This window comes from Poromitra crassiceps, assembly GCF_964638095.1.
Source record: "Poromitra crassiceps genome assembly, chromosome: 13".
In the NCBI taxonomy this organism is placed as follows: Eukaryota; Metazoa; Chordata; class Actinopteri; order Beryciformes; family Melamphaidae; genus Poromitra; species Poromitra crassiceps.
Window position 1 is genome coordinate 2,861,760 of NC_139644.1, and position 23,583 is coordinate 2,885,342.

Sequence of the window (23,583 nt, forward strand, 5' to 3'; positions counted from 1 at the left end):
TTCAATAAAAGAGTGAAAACAAAGGAATTTTGCTTGGCCAAATAATATTTTTTAGCTGCAACCAGCAGCGCTGGCCCCTGCGTGCGCAGACCCTACACCTTCTTGCTGGTCTTGATTTACTGCTGGTGGGCATCTGATAGCCTATTCTAGCTTGCTTGCCTGTCTCTGTGCATCGAGCCTGCTGCTGCCTGGGTCTGTGTTTACTGTCAATGGTTGTATGCTGTAGTGCCCTGCGTGCCCCACCCCCCTCCTCCTCCTCCTCCGTGGGAGTGTCTCTGGGGCTCTGCTGCGAGTGCGTTTGCTCTGCGTTTGCTCTGCACTGAAAAGTGTGCTGCACCCCGCTTTTTCACAGCCTGTCGCCGGCTCCCAGCTGAGAATAATGTAACTTTTCAGAAAGACGCTGGTGTCGGCAACTAAATCATATGGAGGGGCTATCGCAGCGGACACGGAGGGGCTCAATTGTGGCAGCAGATGACTGCTGTTCACGGGCACAGCTAACGTTATGCTTCATGCATATCGATGCGATTTCCGTTTCCCCATTACTTCTTCTCTCTTTTTTCCTCGCATTTCTCTAATCTGGAGAGCACTGTCGCCACCTAATGGGTCCCTAAAATAGCTTTTACACATTCAACAGCCACCATACTTTCACAGGAGATGGATCTGGCTTTGATGCACGTCCCACCGTCAAAAAACGCAATTGACGAACATACTCGTCCTTGGCACTCAATGACTTAAGGCCAAAATAAACTGAGGGTCATCCTTAACCTCAGTCCAAGAACGCACACGTTAGCTGTTCACGGGCACAGCTAATGTTATGCTTCATGCATATCGATGCGATTTCCGTTTCCCCATTACTTCTTCTCTCTTTTTTCCTCGCCTTTCTCTAATCTGGAGAGCACTGTCGCCACCTAATGGGTCCCTAAAATAGCTTTTACACATTCAACAGCCACCATACTTTCACAGGAGATGGATCTGGCTTTGATGCACGTCCCACCGTCAAAAAACGCAATTGACGAACATACTCGTCCTTGGCACTCAATGACTTAAGGCCAAAATAAACTGAGGGTCATCCTTAACCTCAGTCCAAGAACGCACATTAGCCCATCTAATTTAAAAAAATTAAATTGGCTCCCCATTGAAAGCAGAGTACAACGGTTGAAACTTATCATGGTTTATAAAATATTACATGACCTTTGTCCTATTTATTTCACCAAGTACTTCCAGTATGTTTGTGACATTCATAGCCAGAACACAAGGGCTAGTCTAGCAGATTTGAAACTACCCAATCTGAAGAGCAAAGTAGGAAGAAGTACATTCCTCTATACGGCGGGAGAGGAGTGGAACAAGATCCTTCATCAAATTAAGTCTGCTGCTAATTCTCTGAATGGTTTTAAAAACCTTATGAAGAAATTCTTATTGAGCAAAACTAGAGTAACACGTGAGTCTCACAATGTTATGGTATGTTGGTTTAAGTCTCCTGTTCCTCTTATCCTTGACTGTTCTGTATTGTTTATCTGATGTTATATGTTATTGTATGTCATGTTTTTATAAGACCAGGGAACATGATGGAAATAAGTGTTTGCACTTTTCATGTCATCCCTTGGATGTTGTTATGCATTTTCCAGAATAAAGTCAATTCATTAATTCATTGAAGTAAATGTAGAACAGTCAAGTCAGAATAAGAGGCAAGCATCAATTTAATATCTTAAAGACAAATAAATATATAGGACTTTTCAATGCAATGTGGTTTTAATAGGGTACAAACTCATCATGAGTTTGATTTCTGAGTTTCAACTTCAATAAATTCAATCATTCCATACAAATTCAGAACATAATTTATATTCAGTCGTCTGCTGGAACAAATCTCATCATTTTCAATCTAAGTCGTTTACACAAACACAAGATCTCAAGTCAAGACTTTAGAAACCTTTTCAAGTCATCAAAGTACAAATCAGAGTCAAGTCACCACAAGTCAAGTCAAGTCTCAAGTCTTACCTTCATGCATTGTCAAGTATCAAGTCATTCAATCTAGGACTCAAGTCCAAATCATGTGACTGGAGTCCCCACCCCTGCCACATCTTTCTAGTTGTAACATTCTGCATGTGCTGATATTTTCACATTGCTTCTACCTATTTCATATGAATACATGATTGTTTTTATTAGTTTTATTTTGGACATATTACATATTTATATACAGCAGGTTTCATACTTATTTATCACTTATATTATTATTGTTATGTCTTGACATTCTGTACTCATTTGTGCTTTGCCTCAGTAAGTCCTACTGCTGTTATTTTTCACGCCCTAAGTAAGCTGTAAAGCAATACATTTTCTCATTCATACATTCATGTATGAATGCTAACAGATTGAAATTGTGCACATGTTTATTCTATCTTTTCCGGGCTGTACTCTGTTACGTTTGTTTTGGGTTTGATGGCAGAACACCAATGGAGTCAACTTCTACAACATCCTCACCCAGGAGCCAGAGGAGCACCTGGCCACTTCAGCAGGACACGGCTTCCTTTGTAAGATGCAGCAATGCTATTGCCTACTTTGGCCCAATCCCAATTGCCCCCTTGACCCTACCACTTACCCCTTAACCCTCCGTTTTGCGCATTCACATGTTTTTGCATCAGACTGAGGGCGGAGGTGGGAGGGCTTACTAGCCCTCTAAACGGAGATTTTCAGGACCCAAAGCGAGGGCTGAGAAGGAAATCGCTATTAATCTGCCAGAAATTAGCCAAAAGTTACAAACATTTATATCTGAGTTTAATGTTGATACAAAGGACTCTGGATGCTCTTGATGTGTGGAATTCGTTTGTGACAACATTTCAGGAGAAAATTGTATCGCATTTGGTGCTGCACTGGTTTCCTGGTTGTGGAAGAGGAGACAGCAATCTTTGCAAATATCGAGTTTTGAAATGCGTGTTCAACATTCCGACCCAGTGATCCTTTGTATCGACATTAAAGGAAGACATTCATTTGTTTTTGTAAGTTTTGGTTGGGTATTTTGCGACTATTTTAACATAGACTGTATGGGCGCCCACTTCAAGCTGGGAACAGTCGCAGCAGTGCCAGCATCTATCTGCAAGCAGATCTGTGTAAAAAGCTTTAACACTGAAACGTGACTATGGAGCTATAAAATAGATTATTGGCCAGATGCGGGCCGCAGTTGAGTATCACTGGGCTAGCCTATAATGTTATAATCCTCTTTTCCAGTGACTCCTGAGCAAATCAGTCAACTAATAAAATATAATTTAAATATGAATAAGTTATTAAACATTTAATTAATTAATTTCTGGTAATATGCAATATGATGACAAAATAGGGTATCTATGAGAAGCTGCAGACTTCAATCAATCTGTTTGAACCAGAAATAGCTTTATTATCACAGTTGGGCAAAATGATGAGGTAATGAATGGTATCCTATTTCCTAGGTGATTGTTTTCAACCCCTACCCAGGGCCAAAGCAAGAGGCACTCAAAAACAAGGGGTAAAAATAAGAATTGTGATTGGTCCTTTGTTTCATACATATTTGTGGTGGTCTGGGAGAACCCTTCTACACATTGTTGGTAAGATAAGAAAACTTCATTTAAATTCAATTTAAATTAGCAAATAATGGAAATTTGTCTTAGACGGGCTGGCAACATAATAAAAACAGACAGTACACAGTAAAAATACAGTAATACATTTCCACATGGGGGGGGGGGTATTTTATTATGTTTCTGTTTAGGATGATCACAGCAGAGGGCACAAAAAACAATTTTGTAGACATTTTTCCTGGCTAGTGGAATCTTAAAGCCCCCTCCAGTCAGGTTTTTCATAGCTGTACAACCATTGATGTTCTTTTGGTTGATGCCTGCAAAACCTGCCGAAAACCAGTCACAGCTCCAACCTTATACATCTGCGTGATCACCAGGTTTACATGCCCAACTGTGAAGGCATTAAGTAACTGAGCAAATAACGTTAGAAAAACTTATAAAACTAAATACAACTAAATAAACTAATACTAAAATAAAACTAATCGGCATGGATGACACAGTTGAAGTTTACTAGCCACATTTGTTTCATTAATTTCCCCGCAGCCTTTGACTATGTCCAGTTCCTTTATCGCAAAATAACTGATGTGGAGGCTAAATGGCGTCCCATCCGTTTTGTTAGTGTTCCATTTGCAGAAAACTGGACCTGGGAAGTTCACTGTTGGCAGGCAGAAATCCTCCGCTTCCCACAATGCACTGGGCTCGTGGTTTTCTAATAAGTCCACGCCCAGCCCGCAGGCAGGCCCTGGGGGCACTGGCTAAAAAACATTATTCACGCAATCTTGCTACTACTCAACATTACTTCGTTCATCAAACTATAATGGCAAGGGTTAAATGTGTAGTTACTCGTGCATGGCAAAGAAGAGGAGAGAAGCAGAGGAAACGGGCAAAGCGCTTATTTCGCATTGTTTCCCAAAAGATTGAGCGCTACAGCTAGCCTAGGTAGCTAGCATTAGCATAGGGCTCCATTAGCTGGGACCTGCGAGTTTGCAGTAGTCATTTCAAAGAGGACTATCAACGTTATTTTCTAGCCACGGAGACAGCTCAGAGTCGGAAAAGATTGAGGGAAGACTGCTTGCAATAAAAATCTACAGCTCTATGTCGATAGCTGCAATGTACATGAATTCATTTTGATTTCGTTTTAAAATGCTTGATTTTACCTGTCTTGTCTTTTCACCATCATCGCTGGCCAGCCTCCCCTCGCTGTCTACATTTTCACTTTCCAGGACTTGGCATATATCATCAATTTCAATTTGTGAATTATAAAGTTATATATATATAGTTATATTTTTTTTTTTACATCACTTACCACAGCAAGTCAAGGATTTGAAATCATTCAAATATGTTTTCATTCAGATGTGAATTCAATCCATAAGTAACACAATGACAGAATGTGGCTATTTTGGTCATAGGTTTCATACACTTTCTGTAATAAAACATCTAAAGCAAAAATCTTATCAGATGTGGTGCTCTGGAACATAATATTATGAAATGAGGGTCAGTGGTCTAATTTGGCACAGTTTACGGGTCCTTGACATGAAAAGTTTGAGAACCACTGTCTTAGAAAATGCAGTAGGATTTCTATGACAAACTGATCTGTGATTTCTACTGGCATAAATTAAGACATTTTATAGGTTGGTGTGAAAATCAACAGCTCTGCATCCCATTTGTTTATACTTTGTTTTTACAACAGTAAAAAGTTCACGTTTCTTTGGTTAACACAGTAGTATTGATGCAGGTGCAGAAAGAATAGATGCCAGCAATAACTGCTCAAAGACCTCAAAGAATCTACTGCAGCTAATGTAAATATCAACCTATTGGCTAGAGCTTTTACAACCCCATACCGGCATGACTGATTAAAGTGGCAAATAACCAAAGCAACATATATTTGAAATTTTAATACAGGTTCTGACAATATATAAACACTATGCAAAATATAATAAGATGTAGCCTACAGAAAATGAAAAATGTATGTCTAGCAAATTCTAAGATTTCGAAAATGTTCTTCTATGTCATGGATTATTTGCTGGAAGCCACGGTATTGTTTATCAGGTGAAGGGTACATGGATCGCCTGCACAACACGCTGGCAAAACAATACGACGATGCCTCCCTCTCTCGCACTGTGGAACCCACTGGAGGAAATAGGCTATCGATAGGCTATCAGGCGACACTGTCAGCAAAAAAAGAAAAACAAACAAAGAAAAAACAGTATTAGAACGGCAAGCCTATTTTCAGTGTAACGTTTGACTTGCATACAAATGCTAAATATTATTATGCAAAAAACGATTGGTTATCTTAATCTACTGCTAGCTATCAGGACTAACTTTACACAGACACCAAAACAGTATAGTAACGTATTGTTACACGTAGCGTTGTATCGCTATGAAAAACATAATCACATAATTATTTAAAGTCCCTGGAAACCAGAAATATTTTTTTATTATTTAGCATTTTGAGTTCATCACATCACAGGAACCTGTGTTAATAAGCCACCAGCCAAATTTGAACGATGATGAACGTCGCAAAGTATATAAATTTAGGTTTGACAGTCATGGCAAAAGTCATGAGAATCAATTATATTTTAGAGTATATTTTCTCCCGCTGACTGTGGGCGTGTCCCATCTGCAGCAGAGGAGACCTGCAGGAGGAGACCTCTCTCTCCGTTAACGGAGAGAGAAGAGAAAGAGAGAGAGAGAAGGAAAGAGAGATGGAATGTGTGTGTGTGTGTTCGCGCGTTGCTCGACGCATAGCACAGACAGAGAGGGTTTACAGAGAGGAAGAGATCTCTGCGCTGCGAGTGCACAGCGCTACTGTGTGTGATTCGATTAAATCTTATGACGTGATAAGATCATGCATTTTAGCACCGCGCGCACCGCTCTCTTCAATGAGGAAATGGAAATCCAGACCTTGTAGAAAAGTGGTGATTTTAAGGCTTTGGGTTGAAAGTAATGGCTCATACTTTCTGAGCCACACAATTACTCACATAAGACCCTAAATAACATAGAACGTTTTTGTGGATTTTGGTTTCCAGGGACTTTAATTTATTCCCAGATGCCACTATAAGACCAAAACAGTATAGTAATGTATTACACGTTCTGCTATTACAGTACTCACTCGATGCTGCTGGCCTTTGCTGTCTCTTCTAGTTTATTTTCCGTCTCCTCACAAAGGTTTCTAAACCCCAACGATACATGGTCCAAAACATTACACATCCCTCTCGTTCCTCTGCATATTCTGCGACTTCTTCAAGAAGAAATTGGCCTCTTCATGTAGCCGAGCGATCCATCTGAGCACATTTGCGGCAGCGGCACGATGCAGAATTTGTCCCCGCACGGGGAGCCTCGGCGCCAGCCTCTGGTTCGTCTCCGGCGGCCTGTTCAACTGCCTCTCCTTCCATACGGCGCTATAGAGAGGTCCAGGGATGACGTATTTTTGTAGGCTGAATGCGGAAGTCCCGAACTTCCTGGTTCCACACTGTTTCTGTCTATGGGATTTTTGAATGGGTTTTTGGCGATATGCTTCAAATAATGTCTGTGGGCAACGCAAGTTTAATCAAACGCGAACCAAGGTTCAGCGGGATAATCTTCACACATGAGGACCACTTTCATGAGTTTTGTAGCGTAAATGCGAGCCCTAGAAGGAAAATGCTCGAGCTAAGCTAATCCTGAACTACACACTGTCGCATAGGCTTCACGTCACGTCAGCACTCAACCTGGACTGTTGTTGATGTGTGCACTGATTACCTCGGGCTGAACGGGGCTGAACCAGGTGAGGGAAAGAGAATTTCCGTGTTCGCCCTTTGAAGTGGTGACGTTATTGACGTATATATCCACATTGACTCAGCAGTGTAGTCTCATTTAGCCGTTTGCTAGCTAGCCGCCCGTTTAACGGCATGTAAAAGCTTCAAAACTCATAAAAGTGGTCTTCATGTGTGAAGATGATGTTACTAAACACTGGTTCGCGTTTGATTAAGCCAGCGTTGCCCAGAGAGATTATTAGAAGCATCGCGCCAAAAACCCATTCAAAACTCCCATAGGCGAAAACTGTATGGAACCAGGGGCGTTAGCATCGATGATTTCCGGACTCGTTACTGGACCTCTCTATTCCTCTGCACTGTAGTCTGGCTCATATGGCGCTAAGTAGCCCTGAATGTCAGAGTTTATTAGCACACTTTGGAAATCGTCTTCAAGATTCAAGATTTTTATTGTCACTCCGTAGTACAAGTATCACGTGTGAAATTCTTGTGCTGTAGACTCCGTTACAACATAGTGCAAAAAATAAAAATAAATAAATAGAAACAAGAGGCAACAAGCAATAAAGCAGTAGACCCACCACAGACAGTGGCGTATTCACTGCACATATGTGCAAATGGCATGAACATACTTTAAACATAATAACATTCTGTTAGGTGCAAATAGCATATACCTAATTAACATACTATTAAACATTAGTCATACGTAATGGTAGCAGCTGCAGTGCGGTACAGTACAGCTACTACACTATTTGTATATGTTAAGGAGTCTAGTGGCCTGCGAGAAGAAACTGTCCCTCAAGCGATTTGTGCGTGCTCTTGGGACTCTGAGGGTAGCAGGGAGAACAGACTGTTGTGGGGGTGGTTTGTGTCTTTGATGATCTTCAGGGACCATCCATCCTTCATCCATATCAAACTCTTCAATTTCACCGGAAACATTTCCTTCAGCCATGGTTGAGCCATGTGGTGAGCTAGTTAGCTCCAGACCGATGTGGGCAGAAAAGATGGCTGACGGAGTGTTTTGATTTTGGAGCTGTGGAGGCCCCCTAGAGGCGGCACACACACAAAATAATTGTAGTTTTAAAGGTCCCAATTCGTGCAGCTGTAACCTCTTAAAAACGTGTGTCTCTGGTCCATAAAACATGATTCTGGATTAATCTGTCGAAAATATAGCAAACCCGTTTGTTGTGACGGAGTTCTCACTCCCTCTTCTGGTTGCTTCCCAAGAACGGCTTGTTTCTATAATATATTCAGAACTAACAGTTCCCATTGGCCGCTGAGGGAGAGCCCGCCCCAGGCTCCCAGCGGCCAATCAGATTAGCGTCTGTGGACCAGCACGCTAGGTTGCGAGTTATCGTTAACTAAACGGTACTACGCTAAAGAGGACATCTCAAAATGCCTAGACTTACCGAATGCACCTCTGCAGTTGCTGGATCACGTACAGTTGGCGTCGCTCCAGCTAGAAGTGTTAATTTTGTGGCTATAGACTAAATGGTGCAGGTAGCTTGTGTGAGAGAGACCCGCGCTGTATGCAGGAGGAAGCTAGTGACGTCCCGATTCCCCCAGATTCCCCTCTGGGCAAACGAAGCGTTTGGGGGTGTGGCTTGGAGGAGACTGCAGAGGGACGCTGGATAGGGACAAATCCAACTGTGGCAGTTCTGAGCGTGTGACCACTCATTACAGGGAGGGCTGACAGCAGTATATATGCATTTACAAGTAAAAACAGCTTTTGCACGGAATGGGACCTTTAAGCTACAGCTTTTCCGCATGTGTGGTACACCGCTCTGACGCGGTCGTGACGTAAAACGCGTCAGAGCGGTGTACTAAAAATGTGAATGATAAGGGATTACATAAGAGGGTTTACTGAGGGGAGGTAAAGGCTGCCCATCTACTCATACTACTGACATTGTAAGGATACAAATCTGGTTGAAAATCGGTAAAGCCATCCTTTTAATGTTAATACACACAAAAATAAAGAGTATTCACAAGTCCCAAATCTCAAGTCCAAGTATCAAGTCTTTGAAGTCAAGTCAAGTCTCAAGTCACTGTGTGTGTGACTTAAGTGCCACTCATGTCCAAGTGTCTAGTCCAAGTCCCCATCTCTGGGCACTGATGACATCATCAGTGATGTCACGACACTGATGTCACAATGCACAATTGCTCAATTGCACAACAAATAGTGATAGCACTACCCATAGCATCCATCAGGTGAACCCCCCCCCACACACACACACAGACAGACAGACAGACAGACAGACAGACAGTGATTGCATGCTCCAAAAGGTATCAGAACTAGTATACAGTATATAGGAGGTGTTTGGTGGAGTGTTATGTCACGATAGTATTGCAAAACTGCGATATATATAGTATTGCGGTATATTGAGTATTGCTATATATTGTGATTTATTACCTTTTTTCAACAGCAAATTATTCCCCAAAGGAAAAAACTTTGTCAAAATCGGTTTTATTTAATGAGATAAAGTTTCCAGTCTGTTCACCTCCCTTCAATTTTATTGCAGCCAATTGGGATTGTCAAGGAGACAGACTGACCAACACTGTCATAAATTTTGCATGCCTCCGACAATAATAAAATATCGTGATATTTGGCATTTGTGCGATACGATATGTTGACACCCAAAATATCATACTATGCTGTAGTATGTATGTTGAGTTGTAGAGGTGTCCAGGCAGGGTGTTAAAATTGAACACACGCACGAATGCTCGCACTCCCTCACACACATGGTTGGTTACAGTCTGTGGTTATGGTGCGTTAAGTAGGGAGGAAGGGCAGGCTGCTTTAGTTGTGGATCTTGATTGCTTTCTCCAGGTAGGTGTAGCTCCCTCTCTTTGGAGCTTTGTTGAAATGGTCCAATCCTAGCCACGGCCACCAGTGCCATATACAGGGATCTTCCATATTACCTAGCCAGTCCTTCAGGTTGACCTCATACTCGTCTTCAGTGATGTACTTAGGATGCCTGGTCATTCTCACAATCGCAAACTTGAACTTTTCAAACTCTTTCTCCTGGATGTCCAACATGGTCTGGATTCTCCTCATCACGTCCCGGAATGACTCGCCCTGTCTGATCTTGAGCAGGAAGGGGATCCCGAAGGTGTCAAAGGTGTTCTTGTGGAAGTGAGCAACGGGGATTAGCATCTCACTGTCCTTGTCCAAGTCCACCTGGTCCACTGGAATCTCCTCTATTCTGAAGGTGCGGCTATAATATGGATACACACAGGATAAACGTCCTAGCAGCTCATCCTCCTGGTGCACCCTTATGATTTTATACGTTTCTATCTTTAGCAGCCTAAGCTTCTCGGAGCCTTTGTCAGAGAGCTCAATTGCTTTTTTACACTCGTCCAGCAGGTCCCGCACACAGCCGTGCTTGTCAGGGTAGAGGGTGATCTCCTCCTCTCTGAACTGGCTGTTGAGCCATATGGACTTGAAACTCATCCTGTTCTCAAACTCTGTGATCTTTATCTTCAACTGCTGGTAGTAGAGTTTCTTTGGCTGCTGAGGCTTAAAGTCCCACAGCTGTTCCCACAGTGTTCCCTCATAGTCGTGTCTGAGAGGATTCCCTGGACTGTCACTGTACCGCTGTGACTTGAAGAACTGCAGCAGCATGGGGTCTGTGTTCAACCTCTGCGATACCGTCTTGGCCATCTGAAAGTAGTTGATGCGTTTGGAGAGCGTGACCACGAAGCCGAGGTCGTTGTGGATGGTCTTGTCACAGAAGATGACATCCACCCGGTGGTAGAGGTCCTGGAAATAGTCTTTGGCTGTAGGCAGCTCGCTGCTGTTGTTTTCTGGGTTGTCCTTCTGGAAGACAATGATTTGACCGTCCGCAAGCTCGTCCAGAGAAACATCATAGTCCTGTATCCGCTTCGTTAGGTTGGGTTTTATTTCCTCATAGAGGATAAGGCTAGTTTCCTGCTGAAACCCTGCTCTCTCACAAATGACTGGCAACAGTTCTCGTATTTTGCAGGAAATAGGTCTGTGAATATGGCCACAATAATTTAAGCTTCTGGTTTGGGGATCATACATCTTCAAGAACAACATGACGTTGTGGTCTTTGTCGAACTTAGGTAACGTGGCCCCGCTGGCAGCCATCTCTGGATCCACCATCTCCAGAAATATTGTCCAGGGGATCTTGTTATCGCTCAAGTCGATCACCGACTTGTTGCAGTTGGCATCGTAGTCGAGCGTGGCGGGCCGCTTGGTTCCATTGCTCCACGCCTGCATGGGCCACAGCCTCATCTGTTCCTGTGGGAAACCCATGGTCTTGGAGAGGTTCTGGACCAACTGCTGCAGTGTGGAGCTCTTAAGGACCTTGAAGACTTGTGTGTACTTGATCTTCTCCTCGTCGTACATGTCATTGCCCTGGTGACCGTAGAACTGGTTATCTGTCACCATCTGGACCTGCATGTAGAGGTGAGCCTCCTGGCGCTCCTTCCTCTTCTGTGCCTCCACCCTCTTCTCCTCCTGCAGATGCTCCACTAGCTGTTGGGGGATGTCCACATCCAATACTGGCAGGAGCACCTCGCTGAGCTTGGACTCTCGGATGTAGACCAACATGTAGGCATTAGTGCAGTGACGCACCGAGAGGCCGCCATAGTTGTGCTCTATGGCCTCCTCCTTTGTGCACTGCGACACCACGTCATCATCAAACTTGCACCATATTGGCTCCTTGACACTCACTTTGCCATCTCCTTTGGGGTTAAGATAGACAACGTAGTGACCGCCGTGGTTGTTGCCGCTGTGCACCAGCACGGCGTGCAGGATGTAGTTGGCCGGGTCCTTGGTGTCCATCTTCTGGAGGAACTCATCCAGGGGGAGCTGCTCTGTGAACTCAAACCTGTCGTTAATCTTGAGGTTTTGGTCAGTCTGTGGATCGTACATGAACCTCATTAGCTGCAGGTGAAGGATGGGAGGGAAGGTGAGGAACTTTACCCCCTTTGTCGCTTCTTGAAAGCCGTGCTCTCCTGCATCGTATTTGTTGTCTCCGTCCAACTGTTCTGTAGTGATGTAGTCTTTGAAAGACTCAAAGATATTCTTCTTTCCTTTTATGCTGAGCTGGATGTCATAGTACTTCTCTATCCGCTCCGACCGGTAGCCCACGTGCTTACACTGGATATACGACACCATCTTTCCTCTGAAGAGCATGGGGATGGTTCCCTCCACACAAGTGCCTTTCATTTTGCTCTCCACGTTGTCCAGGAGCACTCTGCACAGCTCCTGTACATCATGTTGCATGGAACTGTCTAGTGTGCCCCACCCAAAGGATTTGGTGAGTTTCTTGGTGTCGACGGGCATATCGCTGTGCTGCAGTTCATAGAAGACCCTTTGCAGTGCCAGGGGGATGCTCTTGGATGAGTCGTCTCCCTCGGTGGGCATCATGTATACCGCCCGCCGTAGCTGGTTGGTGAAGAAGAGTGTCTGTAGCAGGCTGTTAATGTAGCAGGTGGCTCCCTGGTTCTTAAGCCCCACATAGCCTGTGTGTTTCTTGGAGTCCCAAGCTACTCCATGAGGGGCGTCTGCCTGGACAGAGACTTCGATGGATACTTTGTCGTCATCAATGAAGCCCTTCTCTGGATCGGTCACATCGCTCCAGGACATGACATAGATCCCCTTGTTATTCTCCTTGTGGGAGAAGAGGTGACTGATCCTGTGGGTGAAGGACTTCTCTTCATCTTTGTGGTTGATGATCGTCAGCGTGGCCTGGGCGTGGCAGGACCATGAGGTGGAGTCAGACTCTGCGTTGCACTGCAGACTGAAGACCACGTTCTGGGGCAGCCAGTAGCGGCGTGAACACAGCATCACTATGACCTTCCACGGAAGCTTCCGTACAAAGCAGGGCGGGCTGAGCACCTGGTCGCTCAGGCAGCTGAAGCGCTCGACCACAAACCGGAAAGTCGCCTCCGACCGACTGGTGTCATCCTCCAGATCCTCTTCTGTGTTGTTGTGTCCGTCTACCATGGCCACGTTGCAGTCGATCACCGGGTTGGAGAGGATTCTCGGCGGGTCATCGTTGTCCCCGACTTCCATCTCTGTATCCTCATGCTCACAGAGCTGCTGCTCATCGGCTTTCTGCTGCTGTTGCCGAGTGTGGTGGTGGTTCATGTTGGCAGTAGCTGTTGTGATATGCTGCTGCCTGTTCTCTTTGCTCCCATCCACCTCGTGCAGGGTCGGCTCTGTGGGGGCTGTTGGCTTGTGCTGGCTAGCCTGCTCATGGACAGGGGTGCAATGCCCAATAGGGTAACTGACCTCATAATCCTGAAGATACGATGGTGGGCTGCTGTGCCGCCATGAATGGTCCTCACTGCCTTCTAATCCTCTCTCATCTGGCCCCAACATCTTAGGCTGAGGTGGTTGCTTGAATCTGGCTCGAAGGAGCAGTAATTGTTTGAGAAAATGTGTTTGGATTCTTAGGTGTCAGCAATTACCTCAGGGTGTCGGGTCAGGACACTATTATCGATGTTCAGGTAGAAGTAAATCTCTGGAGGTTGGCTCTTGGGTCGTGCCATGACTTGCCATTCTACCGGTCCTATTTATATCGTCAGCAGGGAAGGGTTTATGACATCACTAATAAGGTCACAATGTGTAAGTAGAGACATCATTGATGATGTCACTATGCACAAGTTGTGGTGTGAATACAGAGGAAGCGGACTTGGGTCTTCAAGTATAAAAATATAAACTTTATTTCCTATTAAAATTACATTCTTAACACATTCACTGCCAGCCTTTTTTTTTTTACTGTAGGTAGGTTCTGCCAGAGGTTTTTTTTGAGGATTCTGGCTCATTTTACAAGAGCTGAGGATTATTTTCTGCTTGGAGTTTGTGAACACAAAGTTCACAAAAGTACTAATAGAATGTGTGCTTTCTCTGTCTAAAAGAGTTAGTTTGTAGAGTTAGTAGTTATGTAGATATTAGCCGTTGAGTACAGCATGGTTTCAGCTGTCTGAGAGTGAAAGCTGAGATAATCGCAGTTTTGTGAAATTCAATCAAACAGGCAGAACAGTCACTTTAACCATTTATTTTTGGCATCAGTGAGAGATCAGACATCTGAACAATATAGTTCTGAACACCCTCTCCTTTAAACTCCTCCCTCCGTGGGCGTGTCTGGTGGCGTTTGTCACAAGCCAGTTTCTCCTGCCTGTCTGAGCAGTGAGCAGCCTCCCTCTCTGGCGGCCCCTCGTCGGCGAGTGTGGCGAGTGTGGACTGTGGATGGGACTCAATCGTTTCTTGGATTTTCGGTTGAGAGCTTTGATGAAGCTTTGTGCGATTCTAGGCTTTATGCTGCCCACCCAGTCTATTTTTGGAACCCCACACCGTTGTGCGCCGGTGTGCAGCAGCGTGAAAGCGTTTTCGCCTACAGTATGAGAATGAGGCTCGTTCGTTTCTGGGTTTTCGGAATGCGTGCGATTCTGGCCTTTCTGCGGGTGTTTCAAAGTGTGTTTCACCCATAATCTATTATGCAAATTTGCAATCCCCCACGCCAGCACCGCTCTCCGCTCTCAGTGTGCTGCTGCTGGCGCGGCCGCTCTCGGGCGAGTCTGGTGACTGATGACTGTAAAATCGCCAAGCCATTTCCTTGAGAATGGCTTGCTCCCGCGGCTGTTTTTGGTTGGCTTTCTCTCTGTCGGGAGAGCACTGTCGCCACTTAGTTGGTCGGTAAAATAGATTATACACATTCAATACTTCCAATATTTTTATAGGAGACGTGGGGGACATTGATCCACGTAGCACCGTCAAAAAAAAAAAAAAAAAAAAATTGACGAGTCAACTCGTCATTGGCAGTGAACGGTTGGATTGTGTTTGATGAGTCAACTCGTCATTGGCAGTGAACGTGTTAAAAAAGGAAACGGGAGGTGGAACATTGAGGCAAGAAATCTGGTTCAGCAGCTTGATCTGAATGTCTGAGACTCTGTGCTGGATTCTTCCCTGCAGCATCTGGCTGAATGCACAGGTGAGGGGACTGAAGAGCAATCAGTTAGTTGGGTGACGTGCTCCTCCTCCACTGGTCTGGTGTAAATTTACCTACATAAAAATACAACACAAGTGAGGGGATTTAGGACATCACGTCAGTGACTGATGTCATCTGTGATGATGTCATCAATGATGTCACTCGAACAATTGTGATGCCATCAGGGAGTGATAAAACATTGGATGGATAAATCCAGAAGGCGGTAATGCAACATAAGGGATGCCAACTGCCATAAAACACCACAAACTAAGTGATGTCATCAGTGATGACGTCATCACTTGAGCAAATAGACCATTTTACGGTGGACGTCACAGGGTTAGTTGTGCACGCATCGTGGTATGCAAACCTCGTCTTCAATGCAGTGTGCTTATGCGTTAACATTATTAGCAAATAGCCTAAATGGACACGGAAAAGGAAGTGACGGTGGCTTTTCCGTCACTTCCGCTTTCCTTTTCCGCGTCTGTTTCGGCTATTCACTACTAACGTTAACGCAAACACACTGCATAGAAGACGTCAACTCGTCTTACAACAGTGGAAATTACTGTAAAGTAGCGGTGCAAGTTGCTATTTAGACTGTAAACAGTGGACACGGACACGGAAAAGGAAGTGACGGTGGTAGGAGAGGCGCTGTACAGGAAGCTGGGACAGGCCCGGCTCCAGACCCAAGTTACAGAGGGGGCCTGCCCCTAGCTTGGGGGGGCCAAGCTACCCAAGGGGGGTCCGGGGGGATTCTCCCCCGGAAGAAGATTTTGTACATTTTAAAGTAAAATTTGTCAACCTGGTGCATTTGAGAGCAAAATAAAGAGGCTAAATCTATGAAGAACTACACACATCTCTAATGTGTTGTGACTTTACAAATAATTAGGCCTACACAATTAATATTAAATGTATTTACACATTGTGCACAAATTGCATTCATTGTGACAAATTTACAATAGTTAATATCCAGCCAGAATCATTGCAAATCGATGTTCAAAGTAACAGTTGTTAGCAATAGCATTCAGTTAATCAATGCCTAATGACAGCCAGATTCCGTTTTAAACTTTAAAACAGAAAAACGGAAAAACGTTTTTAGCCAAAAAACAAAAACAAATTGAAGGGGGGGGGGCAGTTTGGGGAATGGGGGGGCCTGAGCTGGGAAGAAGCGTAGTGCTGTCCCAGAGTCTATTTTTCAAATAAAAATAGACTGGGTTCCCAGATTGCGGCATGTATGACTATGTCGAACCCAACGTCAGCCTCAGCCCCGTTGCGTACACGGCATCTTGGTGCGCTTTGGAGACGTTTTATGTAACCTTTTTACGCCGGTGATTTATTGATATTTCTCCATGCACCATTCAGCTGCAATCGCCGCGGTCAAACGTAACTTGGGAACAAATGAAAATGAATAAATAAAACATATTCCAAAGTGGTAAGTAGGCTTAATTGAATTAGCCTATGTACAAGTGCAAGGCTTAAGTCCTCGATTAATTCAACAGAAGCTGTTAATGTTTTTTTTATTTTGTGATTTTCATTTGAATCCAATGTATTTTTCATGGGGATCCTAGATGAATGGTGACTCGCTGTTTCCAGAGAGCTGATTGGTCAGAAGGTGGGTCTTTCATGGGTTTTGATCTTATCCTCTCAACTTAACCTGCTCCAGACCGGGTTAGCTGTGAAGCATAAGTTGCCATGGAAATCTATCTTGGTAAGAAGTGTACTAGCGTCATAGCACGGCAAACCAGGGTTAAACCTGAAGTTACCTCGCTAAGCCCCCGTTCACACAGTACGCCGAAGCAACGCTCAACCGAAGCTGTACCTACGCTGAACCCACAAGTTTCATTTCGGCGTCCTTGTTAACAGGCGAAGCCGTTCACACCACCTGCGCGCGTGCCACGCTGACGCCTTGTCGAAGCCAGGCTCACACCACACCGAAGTAATCACTCAGGATTGACGGCAAATTTCCAAGCTTGACGGTGAAGCCGTGAGGCATGAAGTCAATGGGAGTTGTGGGCGGGTTCAAGGTGCGAGAGTAGGCGCTGACAGGAAAAGAGAAGGCATCTTGTGTGAACGGTAAGGCGTACGTTCAGCTTGTGCCTGCTTCAAGCTTCAGTTCTGCTTACGTTCGGTGTCCTGTGTGAACGAGGGCTAAGCCACTAATCTTGCTTTGTGGTATAGGCCTCTGGTGTAGTTATGCTGGGGAGGGGGGACAGTTTTTAGTCATTTTTATGCTCATTTATGCACTTTCAGTTACCATGTCTTTAGTTACTATGTCTTTGTCTTTCTTCACCTCTTTTGCTTTCATTCAGCCCTGCTGATGCGTCGCTACATCCGCCCCCTCCACAGCCAATCACTGAGCCAGCTGATGAACGGACCAATCAGGAAGAAACTGGGCATCATCCCTCAGAATGTCACCTGGGGAGGTACTGTAGCCTATTGGTTCCCAAATTGTGGTCCGCCAGAGAATTGCTTTAACCCTGAGGAGTAGCTGGATTGGGCCAGTTTTCAGAAATATCGCGATATTTGGGAAATATCACCATTTTGAATATTTACTTTCAGAGGCTGCAGCAGGCTCAGTTTTAAAGCCAGAGTGAAGTTGCTGGTATCATATGAAACTCTCTCTTCAAAAGTGTTTGATTTTCATCATAATCTGGTTTTCGATAATAATAATAATAATAAGTTCAGTGTTTATGCCTGTGTTGCTGTCGTAGTGTAAAATTATCTAAAGGGAGAGCAGGTGGTTACATGAAAGTGAGTGAGAAAAGGAGAAGATAGCCTATGACATCACAACAGTATAATCTATACTGTTGAAAATAATTTAAAATGAAATATTCCTCTAAATATGGCTAATAGTAAAACAAAAAAACATCAAATTAGTCCCTTCCTAGTTCCTACTTAATAATAGTTCCAGCGTGCCTGCCAGCTAGTAGCCTTATATTGTCATTTAGCCTTTCTGCTGCTATTGCATGGTTAAAACAGCAAATTTTATTTTATCCGGGGGAGGGGGGGGGGCTCCTATAGCAGCAGAAGTGGTCCCTGGGAAATTTGGTTTGGTACGTAGTGGTACTTGGACGGAAACGTTTGGGAACCCGTGCTGTAGCCCATTGGTCTTTTGCAGGGATGGGCAACTGGCGGGCCATATGCAGCCCCCGACCTCACTCAGTGTGGCCCTTGGGTCAATTTCTTTTTCTTTTTTGTACAAGGCGGACATTTTTGGGCAAAGCTTGAATATTCCACTAACTAACCAACTAGGTTAGACCAGTGGTCCCCAACCAGCAGGCCGCGGACCGGTACCGGGCCGCAACGCATTTGGTACTGGGCCGCGAGCCGGTCCCAAAAAATATATATACTGTATATATATATATTTTTTTTTTATAAACATAGGCTATAATATTATAGGCTGTGTGTGGTAGTTGAAACATAGTTTCAAGTTAACGTTTATTTATGTTTGTAGTTAAAACAAAAACATAAATACTGTATAGGCTACATACAGTACAGCACAAAAGGCTGTTATTTACCCTTTGTCGCCACCTGGTGAGTAAATACGTAACTAAAACCATTAAAATTGACAACCGGTCCGTGACTTTTTTTTTTCATGTATCTACCGGTCCTTGGCACAAAAAAGGTTGGGAACCCCTGGGTTAGACCACCCAAATCTTTTTTTATTTTACTGTACATCACAGAAGGTTAGGTTAAGTTTATTTGATATGGACATCACAGTGCATTGGAACAAACCAGATACACAGTGTTAAGTGTTTCTAGCGGAACGCTACTTTTCAACACCTGTCCACAGGTGACTCCTACACCAAAACACAACCCAAAAGGACATACCCAAAAAGAGACATAATCAAACATAAAACCACAAGAGTAAAGCTATACATACCAATGTATTGACAAGAAAGTCAGAACATGGTGCTAATGGCATTTGCATTGTCCATCCACATACTGTTTAATGTTAGCATTTGAGCTAACACCATTGTAACAAACTATATCCAGTATTAGGGCTGCCCCCTCCATGTCGATTGGTCGATTGTTTGGCCGACGTGCTCTTGGTCGACGAGATTCACGTTGGTCGAGCAATCGCTGGTGTTAATAATTTCATAGGAGAAATTCAATTTCATAAAAATATAAGCGATCCGGAACGAAGTAGCGTGCCGCGGAAGCAAGTTGCAACACGGACCTTTTCTAGAAGCACACAGGGATTTCCAGGCTAGAGAGAGACAGCTACAGTTAGCAGAAAGGAGAGGAACCAGCAGAGCGATGGAATTAACAAATGGCTCAGCTTAATATTGCAAACAATGGACAGGTTTCAGCCTGCAGCCGTCAGCCATCAGCTGTTAACAAGCTGTTAACGAGCGCAGTACCTTATGAGATGAGACCAAGTCATCAGTGAAACTGGACACCCAGCCGCTTTCACTCACAGTTCACAGTTGATACATACACTCCAACTCCGGTAATGTAAGATGTTACTGGAATAAATCGCAAAAGCTATCTAGCTATTCTTTCTACCAACTAATAAACCATGCCACGTGTGCTAACGTTACATAACCATCGCACAGGCTTTCTCTGAACTGAGCAGGTGGCCAGGTGTTGCATGTCACGCTGATCAGTCTGTCCATTCCGGTAACGTTACAACACTGCAAATAAAATACAACAATGCAAATTTTATTTATAATTATCAGCTATCGGGTATAGTGCGCTCAGTAGTCAGTACACTGCACAAAATAAGAAAAAAAAGTACACTGCAAAAAATAAAAACAAAAAAGTATACTTTTTTTTTTTTTTTTTAGACCCCGTTTCGACCAATCGATTGGTCAGAGCTGTGGTCGATTTCTGGTCGACCAGGATAATCTTTGGTCGAGGGCAGCCCTATCCAGTATGCAGATTGCACATGCGACATTACTAATGTCATTAATATGACATATTTTGGTGATGTACCCCATCAAATTGCTGTAGCGGGCTTAGTTTTAAAGCTAGAGCAAAGTTTCTGGCATCATCTGAAACTAGAAGACCTAATGCATCCATCTGTGTTTCCCATACATAAAATAATTTATGGCGCACCGCCACAAAAGGATTTTGACCGCCACAAAAAGATGTTTACCAAAAAAAAAAAAATATATATATATATATATATATATATATATATATATATATATATTATATATATATATTTTTTTTTTTTTACAGTGCACCTGAACGCGACATGCAAGATACCCACTGAATAAGTGTCCAAATGTTCATGTCATTCTGGCCAATACTTCTGTTATAGCATTTCAGTCTGGAATATGGAATATCTTTCAATAATCTATGATTTAGCTGCTAAATTGTCAAATACCGCCATCTGCTCGCTACCCAGGCACTTATGTACTTAACCTAACTAACTTAACCTAACTAACTATCCGGTGTGCACAACATTGTCAGCCTAAACTCCGGCTGACACCCCAAAAACCTACAATCCGCTACAGAAAAATGTATATTGTTTGTTTATTAACTGGCCCCTTGCCTTCTATCATTTCACGAAAGTGGCCCCCGGGCAAAGCAAGTTGAGTATCCCTGACCTATAGGGAGACATTTAGTTTGTCATTGTAAACCCACAGCACAGTAATGATGACATGTTCTTCATAGATCTAGCCTTTTAATTGTGCTCTTAAGCTTTCTCAAAGTACACCAAATTCATGCATTTTACTTTAAAATGTTTAAAAAAAAAATTGCGGGGGGCATGCCACCGCACCCCCCTAGGGGGCCTGCGGTCCCCCACCACAAATACTCAAAATCCTGTGGGAAACACTGTCCATTGGTACCATCTCATGCTAGCTTGTTGGGAAGGGGGCTAAATAACGCTCCAAATAGGCTAAGTTTTGGTGCGGGAAAAACTGGCATGGCCATTTTCAAAGGGCTCCTTTGACCTCTCACCTCAAGATATCTGAATGAGAATGGATTCTATGGGTACTGACCGTACCCACGAGCAGGGTTTCCGTTATCCATTAATTGCAGTACTTTTACCGTTATAATTAACCAAAGTCCGACAAAGTAAAATCTGCCACTCACCAAGTCCGGTAAAAATAATCCCCTCAGCACAATTTGAGTTGTATTAAAATAGGCCCAAACATACATTTCCACACAGCTCCTACTGTTAAATAGCCTAAATTAATATTTTTATTTGTCTAATAGTGTAGGCAACTTTGTTATGCGATGAATGAAACAACAAAATGCCTAATTCACAATTAGGATGCATGCACAATGCATCATCTGCCTGGGTGGTCAGCAGCTCTCAACAGGTGGAGGTGTGGCTTAAGGATGGGTATCGTTTGGATTATATCAATATTTTTGTATAAAACTAAAGCTTATGGATAGGGATGGGGCCGATCCAATATCGGTATCGGGTGCCGATATTGGCACTAATTCACGGATCGGATCGAATCAGATTGAGAGAGAAAAAATCCGATCCGTTTTTTTTTTTTTTTGTTGTTTTTTGCAATTCCAGTGCGGGCCGCTGGCCGTAATTTGCCCATGTATAATAGTATCCTTCTTTACCTTGTATATTTTCTTAATTGTGTCTGCTTTTTGCAAGGTATATTAAAAAAAAAAATGTATTGGCCAAATCTTTGCCTATACTGTATATTCAAGAAAAATATTGGTATCGGCATAATATCGGTATCGGCAGATATCCAAATTCAGGTATCGGAATTGGATCGGAAGTTAAAAAAGTGGTTCGGTGCATCCCTAGTTATGGATATAACCCTGGATTTATAAAGAAAAAGTGAGGAGGACTTCGCCAGACTACCCTTCTTGACCAGGAAGAGGTCTTTTCAAATCTGAAGTGGCACGCCCACCGCTGTTGGCATATATACTGTTGGCACCACCCCATGCCAAACAGAGGGGCACGCCCCTTTTGCCCACCCCATTGTTTCATCAATGGTGTAGAGATAATAGTCTTCTAGGTCATCTTGCAGCAGCAAGACTCCCCATAGTGCGGTCCTCGCCTTTTTTTTTTATGAAACCGGGGCTATATCCATAACCTTGAGTTTATTTTTTATTATTCCCCACGCTTCCCGATTTCCCCCATTTTCTCCCCAATGGTTCTTGGCTTATTTCCCGCTGGTGCCCCGGTCGTTGCTCCACCCTCTGCCAATCTGGGGCGAGCTGTAGACCAGCACCATGCTTCCTCCGAGACATGCACAGTAGCCAGCCGCTTCTTTTCACCTGACAGCAGGAGCTGTCCGCCGAATTGCCGTGCGTAACAGGAGCGACCTACAGAAACCTCGACCCATCATAGTGAAATTCCTGAATTATCAGGATAAGATGAAGATTCTGCACCTGCCACGCGAGCAAAGGGTAAAATAATTTACCTATTTCCCGACCTCAGCGAAGCAGTCCAGTCCAAAACCAGGGCTTTCCTTCCGGTGAAAAATAAGCTCCAAAACTTGGGAATAAGGTATGCTATGCTTTTCCCGGTGATTTATTGACCATCAGGGCACTCGACAAAGGTTTGCCTTACCTCGTGAGGCAGAGAACTTTATGAATGAAATTCAAGCCAGCGATTCCTCTATGCAAAAATTAGAAGCTCTCCTGTTTCTTTTTATTTTTTTCCCCGCTCACCGTGGAGGACATTTGGAGGCCATTCTGAAGCTCAGTCTGCTTCATGGCATTTACTGGGACTCAGCTTCCAATTATTTTATACGAGTTAGTGACTCCCACAGGACCAGGGCCAGTGACTATAATGTCAACATTCTTAGATTTAGTAACGGGATTCTGGGCCAAAATATTTGATTGGTACTCTAAGGCCTACAATGGCCGGAAGCAGAGCTCGCCATCTTCGGCTGCTCGGAGTCTTCTCTGAGCTTCCCTACAGCTGTGCAGCAGTCTCTGACACGGGACAACTGTTGCCAAGAAACTAATCCTGAAGGAATGGAAGTCCCCCTCTTTTCAGTTGTGGCTGACGGATATGACCTCTGTTATACGGATGGAGACGCATGGGTACGGTGGCGCAGTCTGTAGCGCTGTCGCCTCACAGCTAGAAGGTCCTGAGTTCATTTCTCGCCTGGGATGCTGTGGGCGCTGGAGTTGTGACCCCCCCCCCATATCTTCAGTGCCTACTGCCCAGGTGGGCTATCTCGTTGAAAGGGCCTTTCTGTGTGGAGTTTGCATGTTCTCCCCGTACCCCCCAGGGGGTTCCTCCGTACATAACCCCCCACTAAAAACATGCAGAAGATCGTCATCCGATCAGTGACGACAATATCTGAAGTTGGTCCCCGGGCGCTGGAAAGAAAAAGCGACCACTGCTCCTGGCCTGCCCCCTGGACGAAAGGACAAGCCTGGATGGGTCAAATGCAG

At 44.1% G+C, this 23,583-nt stretch overlaps 1 protein-coding gene and 1 pseudogene across 3 annotated transcripts in view; one reads left to right on the forward strand and one right to left on the reverse strand.

Moving 5' to 3' along the window:
- Positions 1 to 23,583, forward strand: part of scpep1 (serine carboxypeptidase 1) — a 52,771-nt gene that overhangs the window by 21,045 nt on the left and 8,143 nt on the right. Inside the window, exons 9-10 of one of the 2 annotated variants that reach the window (XM_083648486.1) lie at positions 2,441 to 2,525; positions 17,559 to 17,672. In XM_083648486.1, the coding sequence (XP_083504612.1) occupies positions 2,441 to 2,525; positions 17,559 to 17,672 (199 nt within the window). The remainder of the gene's footprint in view (positions 1 to 2,440; positions 2,526 to 17,558; positions 17,673 to 23,583) is intronic. The other variant, XM_083648487.1, reaches the window with a different exon arrangement.
- Positions 10,089 to 13,424, reverse strand: LOC310787136 (ubiquitin carboxyl-terminal hydrolase 7 pseudogene; annotated as a pseudogene). The gene has a single exon. The product of its transcript is annotated as a ubiquitin carboxyl-terminal hydrolase 7 pseudogene (transcript).